The sequence below is a fragment of the Anolis sagrei genome, chromosome 10 (assembly GCF_037176765.1).
Source record: "Anolis sagrei isolate rAnoSag1 chromosome 10, rAnoSag1.mat, whole genome shotgun sequence".
Taxonomy (NCBI): domain Eukaryota; kingdom Metazoa; phylum Chordata; class Lepidosauria; order Squamata; family Dactyloidae; genus Anolis; species Anolis sagrei.
In genome coordinates, this window is record NC_090030.1 from 31192787 (window position 1) to 31212700 (window position 19914).

General features: G+C 46.4%; 1 protein-coding gene across 2 annotated transcripts in view; it reads left to right on the plus strand.

Annotated features, from left to right (window-relative positions):
- LOC132763093 (vascular endothelial growth factor receptor kdr-like) overlaps window positions 1–19914 on the plus strand; it is a 290667-nt gene that overhangs the window by 143860 nt on the left and 126893 nt on the right. For both annotated transcript variants that reach the window (XM_067471671.1, XM_067471670.1), the window contains exon 10: window positions 9679–9829. In XM_067471671.1, the coding sequence (XP_067327772.1) occupies window positions 9679–9829 (151 nt within the window). The remainder of the gene's footprint in view (window positions 1–9678; window positions 9830–19914) is intronic.

A 19914-nucleotide genomic window follows, 5' to 3' on the forward strand; every position in this document is an offset into this window, starting at 1 on the left:
AATAACAACAACAACAACAATAACTTTATTGCCACCATTTCCCCAAGGGACTCGGAGCGGCTTAGACGAGGCCAAGCCCAACAACACATCAATAGAAACAAAACCAATAAACAAATACAATAAATACAATACAATTAATATAAATTACATATAAACAATACATACAATATATGCATAAATAAATATCTATTTTTCCAATATCTCCCCATCACCGGGAGTCAGATTTAGTTCATTTTCATGGTTTCTTCCTTTCTGACCACCTGCTTCTTGTGGATTTCAGTGGCTTCTCTGAGTAGTCTGACATGGTGGTTGTTAGAGTGGTCCAGCTTTTCAGTGTTCTCAAGTAATCTGCTGTGTCCAGGTTGGTTCATCAGGTGCTCTGCTATGGCTGGCTTCTCTGGTTGAGTTAGTCTGCAGTGCCACTCCAACAACCACCTTGACAGGCTACACAGGGAAGCCACTGAAATCCACAAGCATGTGGACAATTTCAACAGAAAGGAAGAATGCATAGAATCATAGAATCAAAGAGTTGGAAGAGACCTCATGGGCCATCCAATCCAACCCCCTGCCAAGAAGCAGGAATATTGCATTCAAATCACCCCTGACAAATGGCCATCCAGCCTCTGCTTAAAAGCTTCCAAAGAAGGAGCCTCCACCACACTCCGGGGCAGAGAGTTCCACTGCTGAACCGCTCTCACAGTCAAGAAGTTCTTCCTAATGTTCAGATGGAATCTCCTCTCTTGTAGTTTGAAGCCATTGTTCCATTGCGTCCTAGTCTCCAAGGAAGCAGAAAACAAGCTTGCTCCCTCCTCCTCCCTGTGGCTTCCTCTCACATATTTATACATGGCTATCATATCTCCTCTCAGCCTTCTCTTCTTCAGGCTAAACATGCCCAGTTCCCTAAGCCACTCCTCATGGGGCTTGTTCTCCAGACCCTTGAAAAATCAACAAAATCTGGCTACCAGTGTTTTAAAAAAATCTAAAATCTAAAAACAAAGAACAACGCTAAAAATAAAGGAGAATTCCAAACAGGAAACAATCAGGGCCAGCTAATCACCGCCCAACAAATAATTGCCCCAGGCAGGAAGCACATAGGCTTTGAAGCTGCAAGGTTATTCAGTGCTAATCACGGTGGCCAATGGCAACATCCACACTTGCCTCAAACAGACAAGACTTCTTTCTCCCACCCTGCACATTATTTACAACCCAGTTAAATTACCGTATATACTCAACTATAAGCTGAGTCTTTCAGCCTTTTTTCCAGGCTGAAAAACCTCCCCTCGGCTTATATTCGGGTCAGGGTCCTGGCGGGAGTGTGTAGGGCTGAAAGAAGAGCCCTTTCCCCATGTCTTCCCAACAGGATCCTCATCTCTCCTCCTCCCTCACTCCCACCGCACTTTTCCCTCCTCCGAGTGTGCAGGAGAGCAAGGCTGTAGACAAGTCCCACAGCCACAGCTCCCTCCTCCGCCAAGGAAACCTCGCACGGAACAAGGGAGGAAGAGGGAAAGGCAAGCCTTCCTTGGCATCCTTGGTGGTGGCAGAGGAGCAGGAAGCCCCTGTGGCAGGCTTTTCCACAGGCTTGCTCTCCTTCTTCCTTGTCCCATGTGCAGCCATGGTGGTGGGGGTAGCACCAGGAGGAAGCAGAAAAGCCACGCATGGGGCAAGGGGGGGAGGGGAAAGTGTGCGCTGCTCCCCTTCTTCTCTTGCCACGTGCGCACCTTCTTCAGCAGTGGAGGCAGGAAAGACATGCGAGGGAGAAGGGTAAGGTGCGTGCCTTTCTCTCCTCCCATGCCCTGTGCACCTTCCTTGGCAGCAGCGGTAAAGGTGCGCACTGTTGCATCCCAGATCAAGAAACAAGACCATAAGATTAAATCCACCACACTGGACTGTAGGAAAAACAATCCTTGTTTATTGATGAAAAATTGGTTACAAAAGAAAGGTAAATGCAAAGTCAAAAAGCCACAATAGAAACACAGCAGTCAGTAGAATCTCTGAACTTGAGCAAAATTCCAAAAGCCACAATACAAGAACCAGGAACCTGCTAGCCTCTCGCTAACCATGAACTTGAAAACTAGAAGCCTCTGGGATTACCGGCCATGGAACACAGGAATTCTGCCAAGGCACAGCCAGTCCCAAACGTTGCTTGATCTAAAGAGACACCCAGCAGGAGGCCCCTTAAACCAAAGAAGATATTCTTTGAAAGGCCCCTTGACTTTGAAGCCTGGGCCTGTCTCTCCTGTAAACGATTTGACCTTCGTAGAAACTGTGAAACATTTCTGTCTCTAACTATCTGTTCTCTTCGGTCCTCATTAAAAAACCCAGGTGGAGAGATATCACGGGTAGCTTCCAAAACATTTTCCTCCAGCTGTTGAGTTTCACTTTCCTCGCCACTGACCTCAGCATCAACAACAGATTCCACACTGTCAGGGAGAGCTTGCTCAGTTGGAAAAACTATCAGAGAATCCAGTTCACACAGATCAGGATCAGGCTGAACCCCAACATGCACAGGGCATGGGAGGAGACAAAGGCGCGCACCTTTCCCTTCTCCCTTGCGCATCTTTCCTGCCTCCGCTGCTGAGGAAGGTGAGCGTGGCCAGAGAGGAAGGGGAGCGGTGTGCGCCTTTCCCTTGTCCCATGCTCGGCTTTTCTGCTTCCTCCCGCCGCTGCCCCCGCCACCGCGGCCGCGCATGGGACAAGGAAGAAGGAGAGCAAGCCCCCAGAAAAGCCTGCCGCAGGGGCTCCCCCCCTCCTCTGCCACCGCTGAGGAAAGCTCATGCTCCGTGAAGGGGGGGGGGGAGGGAATGACAGAAAGACTGGATGGCCATCTGTCAAATTGACCAGTAGCGGCTGCATTTCTCACCCTCGGCTTATACTCATACATTGGCCTTCCTCTGTCGGTGATCCGGAAGCTCAAGCTGGTACAAAACGCAGCTGCTCGGCTTCTTGCGGGAACTCCAATGAGATGCCACATAACACCAATCTTACTGCAGCTGCATTGGTTACCAACTGAGCACCGGATCACTTTCAAAGGGATGGTACTCACCTTGAAGGCCTTGCATGGTCTGGGGCCAATGTACCTGAGGGACCGCCTCACCCCCTCCCAACCCCAGAGATCCCTCCGTTCTGAGGACCAAGATCTATTGGAAGTCCCCAGTGTCAAGACCTTGCGTCTAACAGCAACCAGACGCAGAGCCTTCACAGCAGTGGCACCATCGCTCTGGAATACTCTGCCACCTGAAGTCCATGCTTTGCGGGATTTATCAGCTTTCCGCAGGGCATGCAAGACATATCTATTTTGACGGGCCTTTGATCTCTGATTGTTTTAAAATTGTTTTAAATTGTGTTAGATTTTAGCCTGTTATGGTAAGCTGCTCCGAGCCCCAGGGGAGTGGTGGCATATAAGTTCAAATAATAAATAAATAAATAAATACTCGAGTCAATAAGATTTCCCAGTTTTTTGTGGCAAAATTAGGTGCCTCAGCTTATATTCGGGTCGGCTTATACTCGAGTATATACGGTATTTCTTGAAACTGTGAACTAAAGTTATGTACTGCACTCCTCCCATGGGAATGCATGTAGAGGCCCTAGACTGGTGAAATAAATAGGTTATTTGGTGACCAATGTGTTATTTGCCAACAGAAAATCCGTGCCTGTTTGGCTCTTGTTAATTCTTTGCAAGCGGATCGCTTTGGTCCGCTCTGAATTCACACCACTTGGCAGCCTGCACGTGATTTGCAGAAACAGCTTTGCTTCACGGCCCTTGTCTTCTTAAATTTGTGTCGTGAGATGCACACTTTAAAGCTATATTTAGAGACTGGCGTTTGTTTAAAAAAAGGTCCAGGCTACACATTCAGCCTTGGCCCATTGCAATGAACAAGGAGCTGCTCTGAAATGCAATTTGTTTGCGCACAAAGGAGGAAAAGGAAAGACATGAACAATGGCACAACCCTAGGCAGGTACCGTTGGAAGTGAGACCCAATAGGAGAAAACAACACAGGCAGAATTGTATTGTCGAAGGCTTTCATGGCCGGAATCACTGGGTTGTTGTAGGATTTTCCGGGCTATATGGCCATGTTCTGGAGGCAATTTTTCTCCTGACGTTTCGCCTGCATCTATGGCAAGCATCCTCAGAGGTAGTGAGGTCTGTTGGAAGTAGGAAAAATGGGTTTATATATCTGTGGAATGACCAGGTTGAGACAAAGGACTTTTGTCTGCTGGGGCTAGCTGTGAATGTTTCCACCTTGATTAGCATTCAATGGCTTGGAAGTGCCTGGGGGGAATCCCATGTTGAGAGTGATTTTATGTGCCTGTTTTGTTTTGCAAACTACTCCAACCAGAGAAATCAGCCATAGCAGAGCACCTGATGAACCAACCTGGACACAGCATATTATTTGAGAACACAGAAATACTGGACCACTCCAACAACCACCATTTCAGACTACACAGAGAAGCCATTGAAATCCACAAGCATGTGGACAATTTCAACAGAAAGGAAGAAACCATGAAAATGAACAAAATCTGGCTACCAGTATTAAAAAACTCAAAATTTACAATAGCAAAACAACATATAGACTACTGCAATGCTCTCTACGTGGGGCTGCCTTTGAAGATTGTCCGGAAGCTTCAATTGGTCCAACGGCCAGCCGCCAGATTCTTAATAGGAGAGGCGCTCAGGGAGTATACAACCCCTCTGCTGCGCCAGCTCCACTGGCTGCCAGTCTGCCACTGGGCACAATTCAGTGCTGGCTTTAGCCTTGTTGTTCTTCATTCGTTCAGTCGTCTCCGACTTCGTGACCTCATGGACCAGTCCACGCCAGAGCTCCCTGTCGGCCGTCACCACCCCCAGCTCCTTCAAGGTCAGTCCAGTCACTTCAAGGATGCCATCCATCCATCTTGCCCTTGGTCGGCCCCTCTTCCTTTTGCCTTCCACTTTCCCCAGCATCATTCCCTTCTCTAGGCTTTGCTGTCTCCTCATGATGTGGCCAAAGGACTTCCACTTTGTCTCTAGTCTCCTTCCCTCCAATGAGCAGTCGGGCTTTATTTCCTGGAGGATGGACTGGTTGGATCTTCTCGCAGTCCAAGGCACTCTCAGCACTTTCCTCCAACACCACAGCTCAAAAGCATCTCTCTTCCTTCGCTCAGCCTTCCCTAAGGTCCAGCTCTCACATCTATAGGTGACTACAGGGAATACCATGGCTTGGACTATGCGGATCTTGGTTGCCAGTCTGATGTCTCTACTCTTTACTATTTTATCAAGACTGGACATTGCTCTCCTCCCAAGAAGTAAGCGTCTTCTGATTTCCTGGCCACAGTCTGCATCTGCAGTCATCTTTGCGCCTAGAAATACAAACCCTGTCATGGCCTCCACATTTTCTCCCTCTATTTTCCAGTTGTCAATCATTCTTGTTGCCATAATCTTGGCTTTTTTGATGTTTAGCTGCAACCCAGCTTTTGTGCTTTCTTCTTTCACCTTGATTAGAAGGCTCCTCAGCTCCTCCTCGCTTTCGGCCATCAGAGTGGTGTCATCTGCATATCTGAGGTTGTTAATGTTTCTTCACCCCAGCTTTGCATTCCTCAAGCCCCGTACATCGCAGGATGTGTTCTGCATACACGTTGAAAAGGTTGGGTGAGAGGATGCAGCCTTGCCGGACGCCTTTCCCGATCTTGAACCAGTCTGTTCCTCCGTGGTCAGTTCTGACTGTGGCTACTTGGTCCTTGTCCAGATTCCTCAGGAGAGAGGGAAGGGGGCTTGGGATGCCCATCCCTCCAAGAACTTGCCACAATTTATGATGATCCACACAGTCAAAGGCTTTAGAAGAGTCAATGAAGCAGAAATAGATGTTTTTCTGAAACTCCCTGCCTTTCTCCATTATGCAGCGGATATTGGCATTCTGGTCTCTCGTTCCTCTGCCTTTTCTGAACCCAGCTTGAACTAGATCTAAGGAAGTAATGCTACCCCTCTATTCTGCTTTGGTCAGACCACACCTGGAATATTGTGTCCAATTCTGGGCACCACAATTCAAGAGAGATATTGACAAGCTGGAAAGTGTCCAGAGGAGGGCGACTAAAATGATCAAGGGTCTGGAGAACAAGCCCTATGAGGAGCGGCTTAGGGAACTGGGCATGTTTAGCCTGAAGAAGAGAAGGCTGAGAGGAGATATGATAGCCATGTATAAATATGTGAGAGGAAGCCACAGGGAGGAGGGAGCAAGCTTGTTTTCTGCTTCCTTGGAGACTAGGACGCAGAACAATGGCTTCAAACTACAAGAGAGGAGATTCCATCTGAACATGAGGAAGAACTTCCTGACTGTGAGAGCCATTCAGCAGTGGAACTCTCTGCCCCGGAGTGTGGTGGAGGCTCCTTCTTTGGAAGCTTTTAAGCAGAGGCTGGATGGCCATCTGTCAGGGGTGATTTGAATGCAATATTCCTGCTTCTTGGCAGGGGGTTGGACTGGATGGCCCATGAGGTCTCTTCCAACTCTTTGATTCTAGGATTCTATGATTCTATGATCTGGCAACTCTCACTCCATGTATTGCTGGAGTCTTTCTTGCAGGATCTTGAGCATTACCTTACTGGCATGAGAAATAAGGGCCACTGTACGGAAGTTGGAGCAGTCTTTCGCATTTCCCTTTTTTGGTATGGGGATATAGGTTGATTTTTTCCAGTCTGATGGCCATTCTTGTGTTTTCCATATTTGCTGGCATATGGCATGCGTCACCTTGACAGCATCATCTTTTAAGATTTTAAACAGTTCAGCTGGGATCCCGTCGTCTCCTGCTGCCTTGTTGTTAGCCTACAAAGCCTTAAATAGTTCTGACCCAATCTACCTGTCCAAACGTATCTCCTCTTATGAACCATTTAGGACCTTAAGATCATCTCGGGAGGCCCTGCTCTCGATCTCGCCTTCTTCACAAATACGGTTGGCGGGGACAAGAGACAGGGTCTTCTCAGTGGTGGCCCCTCGGCTATGGAACGCTCTCCCTAGGGAGATCAGATCGGCTCTCTCCCTTCCTCTTAACGTTCCGGAGACAAGTTAAAACATGGTTGTTTGATGAAGCGTTTACAAATCCAGAGTAACTGATATAGGAAATTGAAAGACTTGACGATGGAATTGGACAATGTTTTTATAATAAGGGGACGCTAATGGTGTTTTTTATTGCCTCTGTTGTGGTTTATATTGTTTTAATGTTTTAACCTGTATTATGATATTATGTGTACTGATTTGTTGTAAACCACCTTGAGTCGCCAACTGGCTGAGAAAGGCGGTATACAAATATAGGAAAGAGGGATTGTGGCTGAGTGTCAGCTGCATTAAGATCACTCTGACCAAAAGGTCATGAGTTTGAAGCCAGCCCGGGTTGGAGTGGGTTTCCAACCAATTGTGTGTAGCCTGTTGTTGACCTTTGCAACCCGAAAGACAGTTGCATCTGTCAAGTAGGAAAATTGGGTACCACCTTAAAGTGTGGGGAGGCTAAATTAACTGATTTATGAGGCCATAAAGAAGACCCCAGCAAAGCATTCCAGCGTGGAAACATGTGGGGAATGCGGAAGTGCTTCATCAGCCCGGGTTGGAGTGGGTTTCCAACCAATTGTGTGTAGCCTGTTGTCGACCTTTGCAACCCGAAAGACAGTTGCATCTGTTAAGTAGGAAAATTGGGTACCACCTCACAGTGTGGGGAGGCTAAATTAACTGATTTATGAGGCCATAAAGAAGACCCCAGCAAAGCATTCCAGCGTGGAAGCATGCGGGAAATGCAGAAGTGCTTCATCAGCCCGGGTTGGAGTGGGTTTCCAACCAATTGTGTGTAGCCTGTTGTCGACCTTTGCAACCCGAAAGACAGTTGCATCTGTCAAGTAGGAAAATTGGGTACCACCTTAAAGTGTGGGGAGGCTAAATTAACTGACTTATGAGGCCATAAAGAAGACTCCAGCAAAGCATTCCAGCGGGGAAGCATGCGGGGAATGTGGAAGTGCTTCATCAGCGTCGCAGATGGACGATGAAAGCAACAGCTCCCCTGGTGGCCAGAAAAAGTTAAATAGCCTCTGTGTATGTCTGTATATGTTGTATGTTAAAATTGGCACTGAATGTTTACCATATATGTGTACACTGTAATCCGCCCTGAGTCCCCTGCGGGGTGAGAAGGGTGGAATATAAAAGCTGGAAAGAAAGAAAGAAAGAAAGAAAGAAAGGGGAGGGAGGGAGGGAGGGAAAGAAAGAAAGGAAGGAAGGAAGGAAGGAAGGAAGGAGGAAGAAAAGAGAGAAGGAAGGACAAAAATGCGGAAGGGAATGGAAGAAGGGAGGAAGAAGGAGGGGAAGGATGAAAGAGAGAAAGAAGGAAAGGGAAGGGAAGTAGGAGAAAGAGGGAGAGGGAGAAGGAAGGAAGGGCAAACGGATGGCAGGGGAAGGAAGGAGGGAGTGAGAAAGAGGGTGGTAAGGAAGGGATGGAGAGAAGGAGAGAAGAAGGAAATAATGGAAGGAAGGAAGGATGAAAGGATGGAAGGGAAGGAGAAGGAGAGGAGGAAGGAAAGAGAGAAAGGTAGAAAGGATAGGACAGTGAGGGAGAAGAGGGCCTGAGAAAAGAGCCCTCTTCGCCTCCCGGACTTGGGTTTGTCCATACCTGATATAATTGCACTTCCATTTCAATAATATTCATTTTCCACAAATTCTAGATCAGTGGTTCTCAACGTTCCTAATGCCATGACCCCTTAATACAGTTCCTCATGTTGTGGTGACCCCCAGCCATTAAATTATTTTCGTTGCTACTTCATAATTGTAATTTTGCTCCTGTTATGAATTGGTATGTAAATATCTGATATGCAGGATGTATTCTCATTTACTGGACCAAATTTGGCACAAATACCCAATATGCCCAAATTTGAATACTGGTGGGGTTGGGATAGGAGGATTGGTGGGTGGATGGGAGGATGGGGTTTGGTGGGCATTGACCTTGAGTTTAGGAGTTGTAGTTCAGCTACATCCAGAGAGCACTGTGGGTTCAAACAATGAGGAGTCTGTACCAAACTTGGCACAAATACTCAATATGCCCAAATATGTACACTGGTGAATTTTGGGGGAAATAGACCTTGACATTTGGGAGTTATAGTTGCTGGGATTTATAGTTCACCTATGTTCAAAGAGCACCCTGAACTCCACCAACAATGGACTTGAACCAAACTTGGCACACAGAACTCCCATGACCAACAAAAAATACTGGAAGGGTTTGGTGGGCATTGACCTTGGGTTTTAGAGTTGTAGTTCGTCTACATCCAGAGAGCAACAATGATGGATCTGGATCAAACTTGGCACAAATATTCAATATGCCCAAATGTGAACACTGGTGAAGTTCAGGGAAAATAGACCTTGACATTTGGTAGTTGTAGTTGCTGGGATTTATAGTACACCTACTACCAAAGAGCATTCTGAAGTCCACCAACAATAGAATTAGGCCAAACTTCCCACACAGAACTCCCATGACCAACAGAAAATACTGTCTGTGATGATCTTTGGCGACCCCTCTGACACCCCTTCGTGACCCCTTCAGGGGTCCCGACCCCCAGGTTGAGAACCACTGTTCTAGATATTCATTCTCGTTGTTGTGAAAAAACAAACAAATGTGTCCCCAATCTTTCTTGAAGTTTGTCAGCGTTTGACCTTTATTCCTCCCTTTCCTTTCCAGAGAGGCCCAAAATCTATGAAAAGGAGACGGATTTTTACAAGCCGGACTTGGTCACCAAAGGAGAGGAGCAGAGCCTCCAATGCACGGCGAGCGGGACTCCGCTGCCCAGCATCCACTGGGAATGGGAGCCCTGCAGTCATACAGACAGCCAGTAAGTGTCTTGGTTTGCTGTGAGCTTTCCGGGCTGTCTGGCCATGTTCCAGAAGCATTCTCTCCTGATGTTTCACTATGGCAGGCATCCTCAGAGGTTGTGAGGTCTGTTGGAAACTAGAAAAATTGGGTTTATTTATCTGTGGAATGTCCAGGGTGGGAGAAAAAACCAGGACCGTGGCGCAGCTGGCTGGGAGTCAGCTGCATTAAGATCACTACGGACCGAAAGGTCATGAATCATAGAATCATAGAATCAAAGAGTTGGAAGAGACCTCATGTGCCATCCAGTCCAACCCCATTCTGCCAAGAAGCAGGAATATTGCATTCAAATCACCCCTGACAGATGGCCATCCAGCCTCTGCTTAAAAGTTTCCAAAGAAGGAGCATCCACCAGAGAGTTCCACTGTTGAACAGCTCTCATAGTCAGGAAGTTCTTCCTAATGTTCAGATGGAATCTCCTTTCTTGTAGTTTGAAGCCATTGTTCCATTGCGTCCTAGTCTCCAGGGAAGCAGAAAAAAAGCTTGCTCCCTCCTCCCTGTGGCTTCCTCTCACATATTTATACATGGCAATCATATCTGGAGGCTCCTTCTTTGGAAGCTTTTAAGTAGAGGCTGGATGGCCATCTGTCAGGGGTGATTTGAATGCAATATTCCTGCTTCTTGGCAGGGGGTTGGACTGGATGGCCCATGAGGTCTCTTCCAACTCTTTGATTCTATGATTCTATGATTCTATGATTCATCCTTCTCTTCTTCAGGCTAAACATGCCCAGCTCCTTAAGCCGCTCCTCATAGGGCTTGTTCTACAGACCCTTGATCATTTTAGTCGCTCTCCTCTGGACACATTCCAGCTTGTCAATATCTCTCTTGAATTGTGGTGCCCAGAATTGGACACAGTATTCCAGGTGTGTTCTAACCAGAGCAGAATAGAGCATGGGGAGCATGGCTTCCCTGGATCTAGACACTATGCTCCTCTTGATGCAGGACAAAATCCCATTGGCTTTTTTTGCCGCCACATCACATTGTTGGCTCATGTTTAACTTGTTGTCCACGAGGACTCCAAGATCTTTTTCACACGTACTGCTCTCGAGCCAGGCATTGTCCCCCATTCTGTATCTTTGCATTTCGTTTTTCCTGCCTAAGTGGAGTATCTTGCATTTGTCACTATCGAACTTCATTTTGTTAGTTTTGGCCCATCATCTCTCTAATCTGTCAAGATCGTTTTGAATCCGGCTCCTGTCCTCTGGAGTATTGGCTCTCCCTCCCAATTTAGTGTCGTCTGCAAACTTGATGATCCAAACTTGATAGAGGGGTAGCATTACCTCCCTAGATCTAGACACTACCCTCCTATTGATGCAGGCCAAAATCCCATTGAGTTCGAAGCCAGCCCAGGTCGGATTGAGCTTCCGACCAATTTGTGTAGCTTGTTGTCAACCTTTGCAGCCCAAAAGAGAGTTGCATCTGTCAAATAGGAAATTTGGGTACCACTTAAGTGGGGAGGCTAATTTAACTAATTTATGAGGCCATAAAAATCTCCAGCAAGCATGCAAAGAATGAGGAAGTACTTCATCAGCATCACAAACGGACGGTGAAGTGATAGCTTCCCTAGTGGCCAGAAACCGGAATGTTAAATACCCTCTGAGTGTCTGTCTATATATGTTGGCATTGAATGTTTGCCATGTATATGTACATTAAGATCACTACTGAACAAAGGGTCGTGAGTTCAAAGCCAGCCCAGGTTGGAGTGAACTTCCGACCAATTTGTGTAGCTTGTTGTCGACCTTTGCAGCCCGAAAGACAGTTGCACCTGTCAAGTAGGAAATTTGGGTACCACTTACGTGGGGAGGCTAATTTAACTAATTTATGAGGCCATAAAAATCTCCAGCAAGCATGTAAAGAATGAGGAAGTACTTCATCAGCGTCACAAACGGACGGTGAAGTGACAGCTTTCCTGGTGGCCAGAAACCGGAATGCTAAATAGCCTCTGAGTGCCTGTCTATATATGTTGTGTCTATGGCATTGAATGTTTGCCATGTATATGTACATTAAGATCACTAATGACCAAAAGGTCATGAGTTCGAAGCCAGCCGGGGTCAGAGTGAGCTTCCGACCAATTTGTGTAGCTTGTTGTCAACCTTTGCAGGCCGAAAGACAGTTGCATCTATCAAGTAGGAAATTTAGATACCACTTAAGTGGGGAGGCTAATTTAACTAATTTATGAGGCCATAAAAATCTCCAGCAAGCATGCAAAGAATGAGGAAGTACTTCATCAGTATCACAAACGGATGGTGAAGTGACAACTTCCCTGGTGGACAGAAACCGGAATGTTAAATAGCCTCTGAGTGCCTGTCTATATATGTTGTGTCTATGGCTTGAATGTTTGCCATGTATATGCACATTAAGATCACTACTCACTAAAAGGTCATGAGTTCGAAGCCAGCCGGGGTCGGAGTGAGCTTCTGACCAATTTGTGTAGCTTGTTGTCGAACTTTGCAGCCCGAAAGACAGTTGCATCTGTCAAGTAGGAAATTTGGGTACCACTTACGTGGGGAGGCTAATTTAACAAATTTATGAGGCCATAAAAATCTCCAGCAAGCATGCAAAGAATGAGGAAGTACTTCATCAGCGTCACAAACAGTGAAGTGACAGCTTCCCTAGTGGCCAGAAACCGGAATGTTAAATAGCCTCTGAGTGTCTGTCTATATATGTTGGCATTGAATGTTTGCCATGTATATGTACATTAAGATCACTACTGACCAAATGGTCATGAGTTCGAAGCCAGCCGGGGTCAGAGTGTGCTTCCGACCAATTTGTGTAGCTTGTTGTCAACCTTTGCAGCCTGAAAGACAGTTGCATCTGTCAAGTAGGAAATTTAGGTACCACTTACGTGGGGAGGCTAATTTAACTAATTTATGAGGCCATAAAAATCTCCAGCAAGCATGCAAAGAATGAGGAAGTACTACATCAGCGTCATAAACAGACGGTGAAGTGACAGCTTCCCTGGTGGCCAGAAACTGGAATGTTAAATAGCCTCTGAGTGTCTGTCTATATATGTTGGCATTGAATGTTTGCCATGTATATGTACATTAAGGTCACTACTGACCAAAAGGTCATGAGTTCGAAGCCAGCCGGGGTTGGAGTGAGCTTCTGACCAATTTGTGTAGCTTGTTGTCGACCTTTGCAGCTTGAAAGACAATTGCAGCTGTCAAGTAGGAAATTTGGGTACCACTTACATGGGGAGGCTAATTTAACTAATGTATGAGGCCATAAAAATCTCCAGCAAGCATGCAAAGAATGAGGAAGTACTTCGTCAGTGTCACAAACGGATGGTGAAGTGGCCAGAGACCGGGATGTCAAATAGCCTCTGAATGTCTGTCTATATATGTTGTGTCTATGGCATTGAATGTTTGCCATGTATATGTACATTAAGATCACTACTGACCAAATGGTCAAGAGTTCGAAACCAGCCGGGGTCGGAGTGAGCTTCCAACCAATTTGTGTAGTTTATTGTTGACCTTTGCAGCCCGAAAGACAGTTGCATCTGTCAAGTAGGAAATTTGGGTACTACTTATGTGGGGAGGCTAATTTAACTAATTTATGAGGCCATAAAAATCTCCAGCAAGCATGCAAAGAATGAGGAAGTACTTCATCAGTGTCACAAACGGACGGTGAAGTGATAGCTTCCCTAGTGGCCAGAAACCGGAATGTTAAATAGCCTCTGAGTAACTGTCTATATATGTTGGCATTGAATGTTTGCCATGTATATGTACATTAAGATCACTACTGACCAAAAGGTCATGAGTTCGAAGCCAGCCGGGGTCAGAGTGAGCTTCCGACCAATTTGTGTAGCTTGTTGTCGACCTTTGCAGCCCGAAAGACAGTTGTACCTGTCAAGTAGGAAATTTGGGTACCACTTATGTGGGGAGGCTAATTTAACTAATTTATGAGGCCATAAAAATCTCCAGCAAGCATGCAAAGAATGAGGAAGTACTTCATCAGTATCACAAACGGACGGTGAAGTGGCCAGAAACCGGAATGTTAAATAGTCTCTGAACGTCTGTCTATATATGTTGTGTCTATGGCACTGAATGTTTGCCATGTATATGTACATTAAGATCACTACTGACCAGAAGGTCATGAATTTGAAGCCAGCCGGGGTCGGAGTGAGATTCCGACCAATTTGTGTAGCTTGTTGTCGACCTTTGCAGCCCGAAAGACAGTTGCACCTGTCAAGTAGGAAATTTGGGTACCACTTACGTGGGGAGGCTAATTTAACTAATTTATGAGGCCATAAAAATCTCCAGCAAGCATGCAAAGAATGAGGAAGTACCTCATCAGCGTCACAAACGGACGGTGAAGTGACAGTTTCCTTAGTGGCCAGAAACCGGAATGTTAGCCTCTGAATATATATGTTGTGTGTCTGTGGCATTGAATGTTTGCTCTCCAGGCACAAAACGAAACGGCTTTACACAGAAATGGCGTGTGTTGGAAGGTACGCACATCCTCTTTCAAAGAGGGGATGGAAGTATTGTGAACGTGGAGGGCGCAGCAAGGAATACCCGAGTGGTGGCCACGTTTGATGGTTGCCGCCGCCAGGTCTCCCACCTCCGTGCGTTTTGCGGTTGCCTGGCAACTTGTGCAAGAAGCTCAGGATATATATTTAGAGATGTAAGTGTGCCGCGTGTGATGATGCACAGAGACACAGAGGCTCCCGTGAGTCATACCTTGCAGGCACGGCTTTTGTGTCTTCACGCATGCCACTCCTGGGATGCATTTTGGCTGCTTGAGATATGTGGGAAGTCAGTGAGGTCACCTCATCATTCCCTGCCCCGTTTGACAGCCACACTGCTACTAACCTCCTTCTTTCTCCTCTTCTTCTCCATCTTTTTGTCTTCTCCTTTCTTTCTTTTTCCTTTCTGTCTTCACCTTTCTTCCTCCTCTTCTTCCCCTTCCTTGTTCTTCTCTTTCTTCCTCCTCCTCCTTTTCTACCTCTTCCTCCTCTTCTTTCTCTTCCTCTTTCTTCATCTTGATTTTTCTTCTCTTCTTTTTCTCCCTCCTCCACTTCCTCATTATCTTCTTCTCCTCTTCCTCTTTCTTCCTCCTCTTCCCCTCTCTTCATCCCCTTTTTCTTCTTTCTCTTCTTCTTTATTCTTCTTCCCCGCCTCTACTTCCTCCTCTTCTTCCTCCTCCTCTGCTGACTCTTCTTCTTCTTCACCTTCTCCCCCTATTCTTCCCCTCCTCTTTTTCTTCTCCATTTCCTTTTCCTCTTTTTTCACCCTCTTCTTTTCTCTTCTTGATTTTTCTTCTCTTCTTTTTCTTCCTCCTCCACTTCCTCATTATCTTCTTCTCCTCTTCCTCTTTCTTCCTCCTCTTCCCCTCTCTTCATTCTCTTTTTCTTCTTTGTCTTCTTCTTTATTCTTCTTCCACTCCTCTACTTCCTCTTCTTCTTCTTCCTCCTCTGCTTCCTCTTCCCCTTCCCCTTCCCCTTCTTCTTCTTCTTCTTCTTCTTCTTCTTCTTCTTCTTCTTCTTCTCCTTCTCCCTCCTCCTCTTTTTCTTCTCCATTTCCTTTTCTTCTTTTTTCACCCTCCTCTTTTCTCTGCTTGATTTTTCTTCTCTTCTTTTTCTTCCTCCTCCATTTCCTCGTTATCTTCTTCTCTCCTCTCCCTCTTTCTTCCTCCTCTTTCTCTCTCTTCAACCTTTTTCTTCTTTCTCTTCTTCTTTATTCTCCTCCTCCTCTGCTTCCTCCTCCTCTTTTTCTTCTCCATTTCCTCTTCCTCTTTTTTCACCCTATTCTTCTTTCTCTTTTTGATTTTTCTTCTCTTCTTCTTCCTCCTCCTCCACTTCCTCTTTATCTTCTTCTTCTCTTACTCCTTCTTCCTCCTCTTTCTCTCTCTTCGTCCTCTTTTTCTTCTTTCTCTTCTTTATTCTTCTCCTCCCCCTCTTCTTCTTCCCCTCTGCTTCTTCATCTTCTTCCTCTTCTTCATCTCTCCTCCTCTTCCTTCTCCTTCTTCCTCTTCTTCTCCTCTTCCCCCTCCTCGTCCTCCTCTTTTTCTTCTCCATTTCCTCTTCCTCTTTATTCACCCTCTTCTTCTTTCTCTTCTTGATATTTCTTCTCTTCTTCTTCCTCCTCCTCACTTCCTCTTTATCTTCTTCTCCTCTTGCTCCTTCTTCCTCCTCTTCCGCTGGCTTCATCCTCTTTTTCTTCTTTCTCTTCTTCTTTATTCTCCTCCTCCTCCTCCTCTTCTTCTCTCCCTCCTCTTCCTCCTCCTTCTTCCTCTTCTTCTCTCCCTCCCTCCTCCTCCTTCCTCTTCTCCTCCTCCCCTTCCCCCTCCTTCTCTTCTTCTTCATTCTCCTCCTCGTCCTCTTCTTCTTCTTCCGTTCTGGCAAATTCATAAAATACAATACAGGTTGAGTCTCATAAACAATGTTGTCATCATCATATTGGAGTTCTATAAGAGAAGTTGTGACCTTGGTTTTGGCTTTCAGTCTGCTGAGGTTAAATAGCTTGCCATCTGTCCGATAAATGATTTCCACTCCGGTGGGAAGCTTCCCATCGACAAGTTGAAGTATCATAGCAATGAAGATGGAAAATAAGGCTGGGACAATAACACATCCTTGTTTGACACCTGATTCCACCTCGAATGGGTCACTTCGGAAGCCATTGCTGTCCAAGACTGTTGCCATCATGTCATCGTGAAGGATCCACAAATTTGTCAGGGCACCCGATTTTTTTGAAAGATGGTCCAGAGAACTACAAAGCTTTCAGTTGAGGAGTTTTGGTGGGGAAAGGTGAAGATAGACTACTGCAACGCACTCGTATAGACTCGTATAGTAGTCCCATATAGACTACTGCAATGCACTCTACGTGGGGTTGCCCTTGAAGACTGTTTGGAAACTTCAGCTGGTCCAACGAGCGGCAGCCAGATTGCTGACCGGAGCGACATACAGGGAGCACACCACCCCCCTGCTGTGCCAGCTCCACTGGCTGCCGATTCAGTTCCGAGCACAATTCAAGGTGCTGGTTCTGACCTACAAAACCCTTTACGGTTCCGGTCCAGCGTATCTGTCCGAAGGGATCTCCCTCTACGTCCCACCCCGGAATCTGAGATCATCTGGGGAGGCCCTGCTCTCAACCCCACTGCTATCACAAGTGAGGCTGGTGGGGACGAGGAGCAGGGCCTTCTCAGTGGTGGCCCCCCACCTGTGGAACTCACTCCCGGGGGAAATTAGGGCATCAACATCCCTCCTTGCCTTCAGGAGGAAGGTAAAGACGTGGTTGTGGGACCAGGCCTTTGGGCACCCTGACAATTAGATATGGAAACCAGATGGATAGGACCAACAATTTGTGGAAATTGGAACTTAAACTATGAGTATGTGAAACGCTGACCATCATAGAATCATAGAATCATAGAATCAAAGAGTTGGAAGAGACCTCATGGGCCATCCAGTCCAACCCCATTCTGCCAAGAAGCAGGAATATTGCATTCAAATCACCCCTGGCAGATGGCCATCCAGCCTCTGTTTAAAAGCTTCCAAAGAAGGAGCCTCCACCACACTCCCTCCGGGGCAGAGAGTTCCACTGCTGAACGGCTCTCTCAGTCAGGAAGTTCTTCCTCATGATCAGATGGAATCTCCTCTCTTGTAGTTTGAAGCCATTGTTCCGTGTCCTAGTCTCCAGGGAAGCAGAAAACAAGCTTGCTCCCTCCTCCCTGTGGCTTCCTCTCACATATTTATACATGGCTATCATATCTCCTCTCAGCCTTCTCTTCTTCAGGCTAAACATGCCCAGCTCCCCAAGCCGCTCCTCATAGGGCTTGTTCTCCAGACCCTTGATCATTTTAGTCGCCCTCCTCTGAACACATTCCAGCTTGTCAATATCTCTCTTGAATTGTGGTGCCCAGAATTGGACACAGTATTCCAGGTGTGGTCTAACCAAGGCGGAATAGAGCATGGGGAGCATTACTTCCTTAGATCTAGACACTATGCTCCTCTTGATGCAGGCCAAAATCCCATTGGCTTTTTTTGCCGCCACATCACATTGTTGGCTCATGTTTAACTTGAGGTTTGTATTGATTTTATTGCTTTTATTGCTTTTATGGTTGTTTTTGCCGTTTATAATCATTGTTTCCTGTTAATTGTTACTGCTAAAACTGCTGTTTGTCAACAGAATTCAAAACGATCTTGACAGATTAGAGAGATGGGCCAAAACTAACAAAATGAAGTTCAACAGTGACAAATGCAAGATACTCCACTTTGGCAGAAAAAATGAAATGCAAAGATACAGAATGGGGGACAATGCCTGGCTCGAGAGCAGTACGTGTGAAAAAGATCTTGGAGTCCTCGTGGACAACAAGTTAAACATGAGCCAGGAATGTGATGTGGCGGCAAAAAAAGCCAATGGGATTTTGGCCTGCATCAATAGGAGCATAGTGTCTAGATCTAAGGAAGTAATGCTACCCTCTATTCTGCTTTAGTTAGACCACACCTGGAATATTGTGTCCAATTCTGGGCACCACAATTCAAGAGAGATATTGACAAGCTGGAATGTGTCCAGAGGAGGGCGACTAATATGATCAAGGGTCTGGAGAACAAGCCCTATGAGGAGCGGCTTGGGGAACTGGGCATGTTTAGCCTGAAGAAGAGAAGGCTGAGAGGAGATATGATAGCCATGTATAAATATGTGAGAGGAAGCCACAGGGAGGAGGGAGCAAGCTTGTTTTCTGCTTCCTTGGAGACTAGGATGCGGAACAATGGCTTCAAACTACAAGAGAGGAGATTCCATCTGAACATTAGGAAGAACTTCCTGACTGTGAGAGCCATTCAGCAGTGGAACTCTCTGCCCCGGAGTGTGGTGGAGGCTCCCTCTTTGGAAGCTTTTAAGCAGAGGCTGGATGGCCATCTGTCAGGGGTGATTTGAATGCAATATTCCTGCTTCTTGGCAGAATGGGGTTGGACTGGATGGCCCATGAGGTCTCTTCCAACTCTTTGATTCTATGATTCTATGATTCTATGTTGTTATTGTCCTTTGCTGTTATGTAATGCGGGCATCGAATTGTGCCTTGATTTGGAGCTGACACAGCAGGGGGGTGGTGTGCTCCCTGTATGATGCTCCGGTGAGCAATCTGGCTGCCACTCGCTGGACCAGTTGAAGTTTCTAAACAGTCTTCAAGGGCAACCCCACGTAGAGTGCGTTGCAGCAGTCTATACAGGACTACTATATGAGTCCCTCCCGGGCTGAGAAGGGCGGGGTAGAAGCAACTGAAATAAATAAATAAATAATAAAGATGGCCTGCCGATTCCAGATGTGCCTTTGAAGCCGCCTTACCAATTGCGAGTTGGACTCCAAGGAGTTAAGGCTTCCTCAGAACAAGCAGCTACCAGAAAACATGGGCACCCCACTGGGACGTCTGAAGTTTTCAACTCCTCCAACAGGAACAGCTGCTGTGAAGTAAATAAACAAGCCCTTGAAGAATGTATGTCGCAGCGGGTTTGGGATGGAGCAGAGACCAAGCTGGCTTTGTCCATTTTGACTCTCCAAGAGGAGACATGAAGAGGAAGGCGACAAATAGAACAAACAGGAGAAGTAAAATGATCAAGGGTCTGGAGAACAAGCCCTATGAGGAGCGGCTTGGGGAACTGGGCATGTTTAGCCTGAAGAAGAAAAGGCTGAGAGGAGATATGATAGCCATGTATAAATATGTGAGAGGAAGCCACAGGGAGGAGGGAGCAAACTTGTTTTCTGCTTCCTTGGAGACTAGGACGCAATGGGACACTGGCTTCAAACTACAAGAGAGGAGATTCCATCTGAACATTAGGAAGAACTTCCTGACTGTGAGAGCCGTTCAGCAGTGGAACTCTCTGCCCCGGAGTGTGGTGGAGGCTCCCTCTTTGGAAGCTTTTAAGCAGAGGCTGGATGGCCATCTGTCAGGGGTGATTTGAATGCAATATTCCTGCTTCTTGGCAGAATGGGGGTTGGACTGGATGATGGCCCATGAGGTCTCTTCCAACTCTTTGATTCTATGATTCTATGATTCTATGATAAGTCCGGTGGTATTTTGAAATGAGGCAATAAATGGACCTTTACAAGG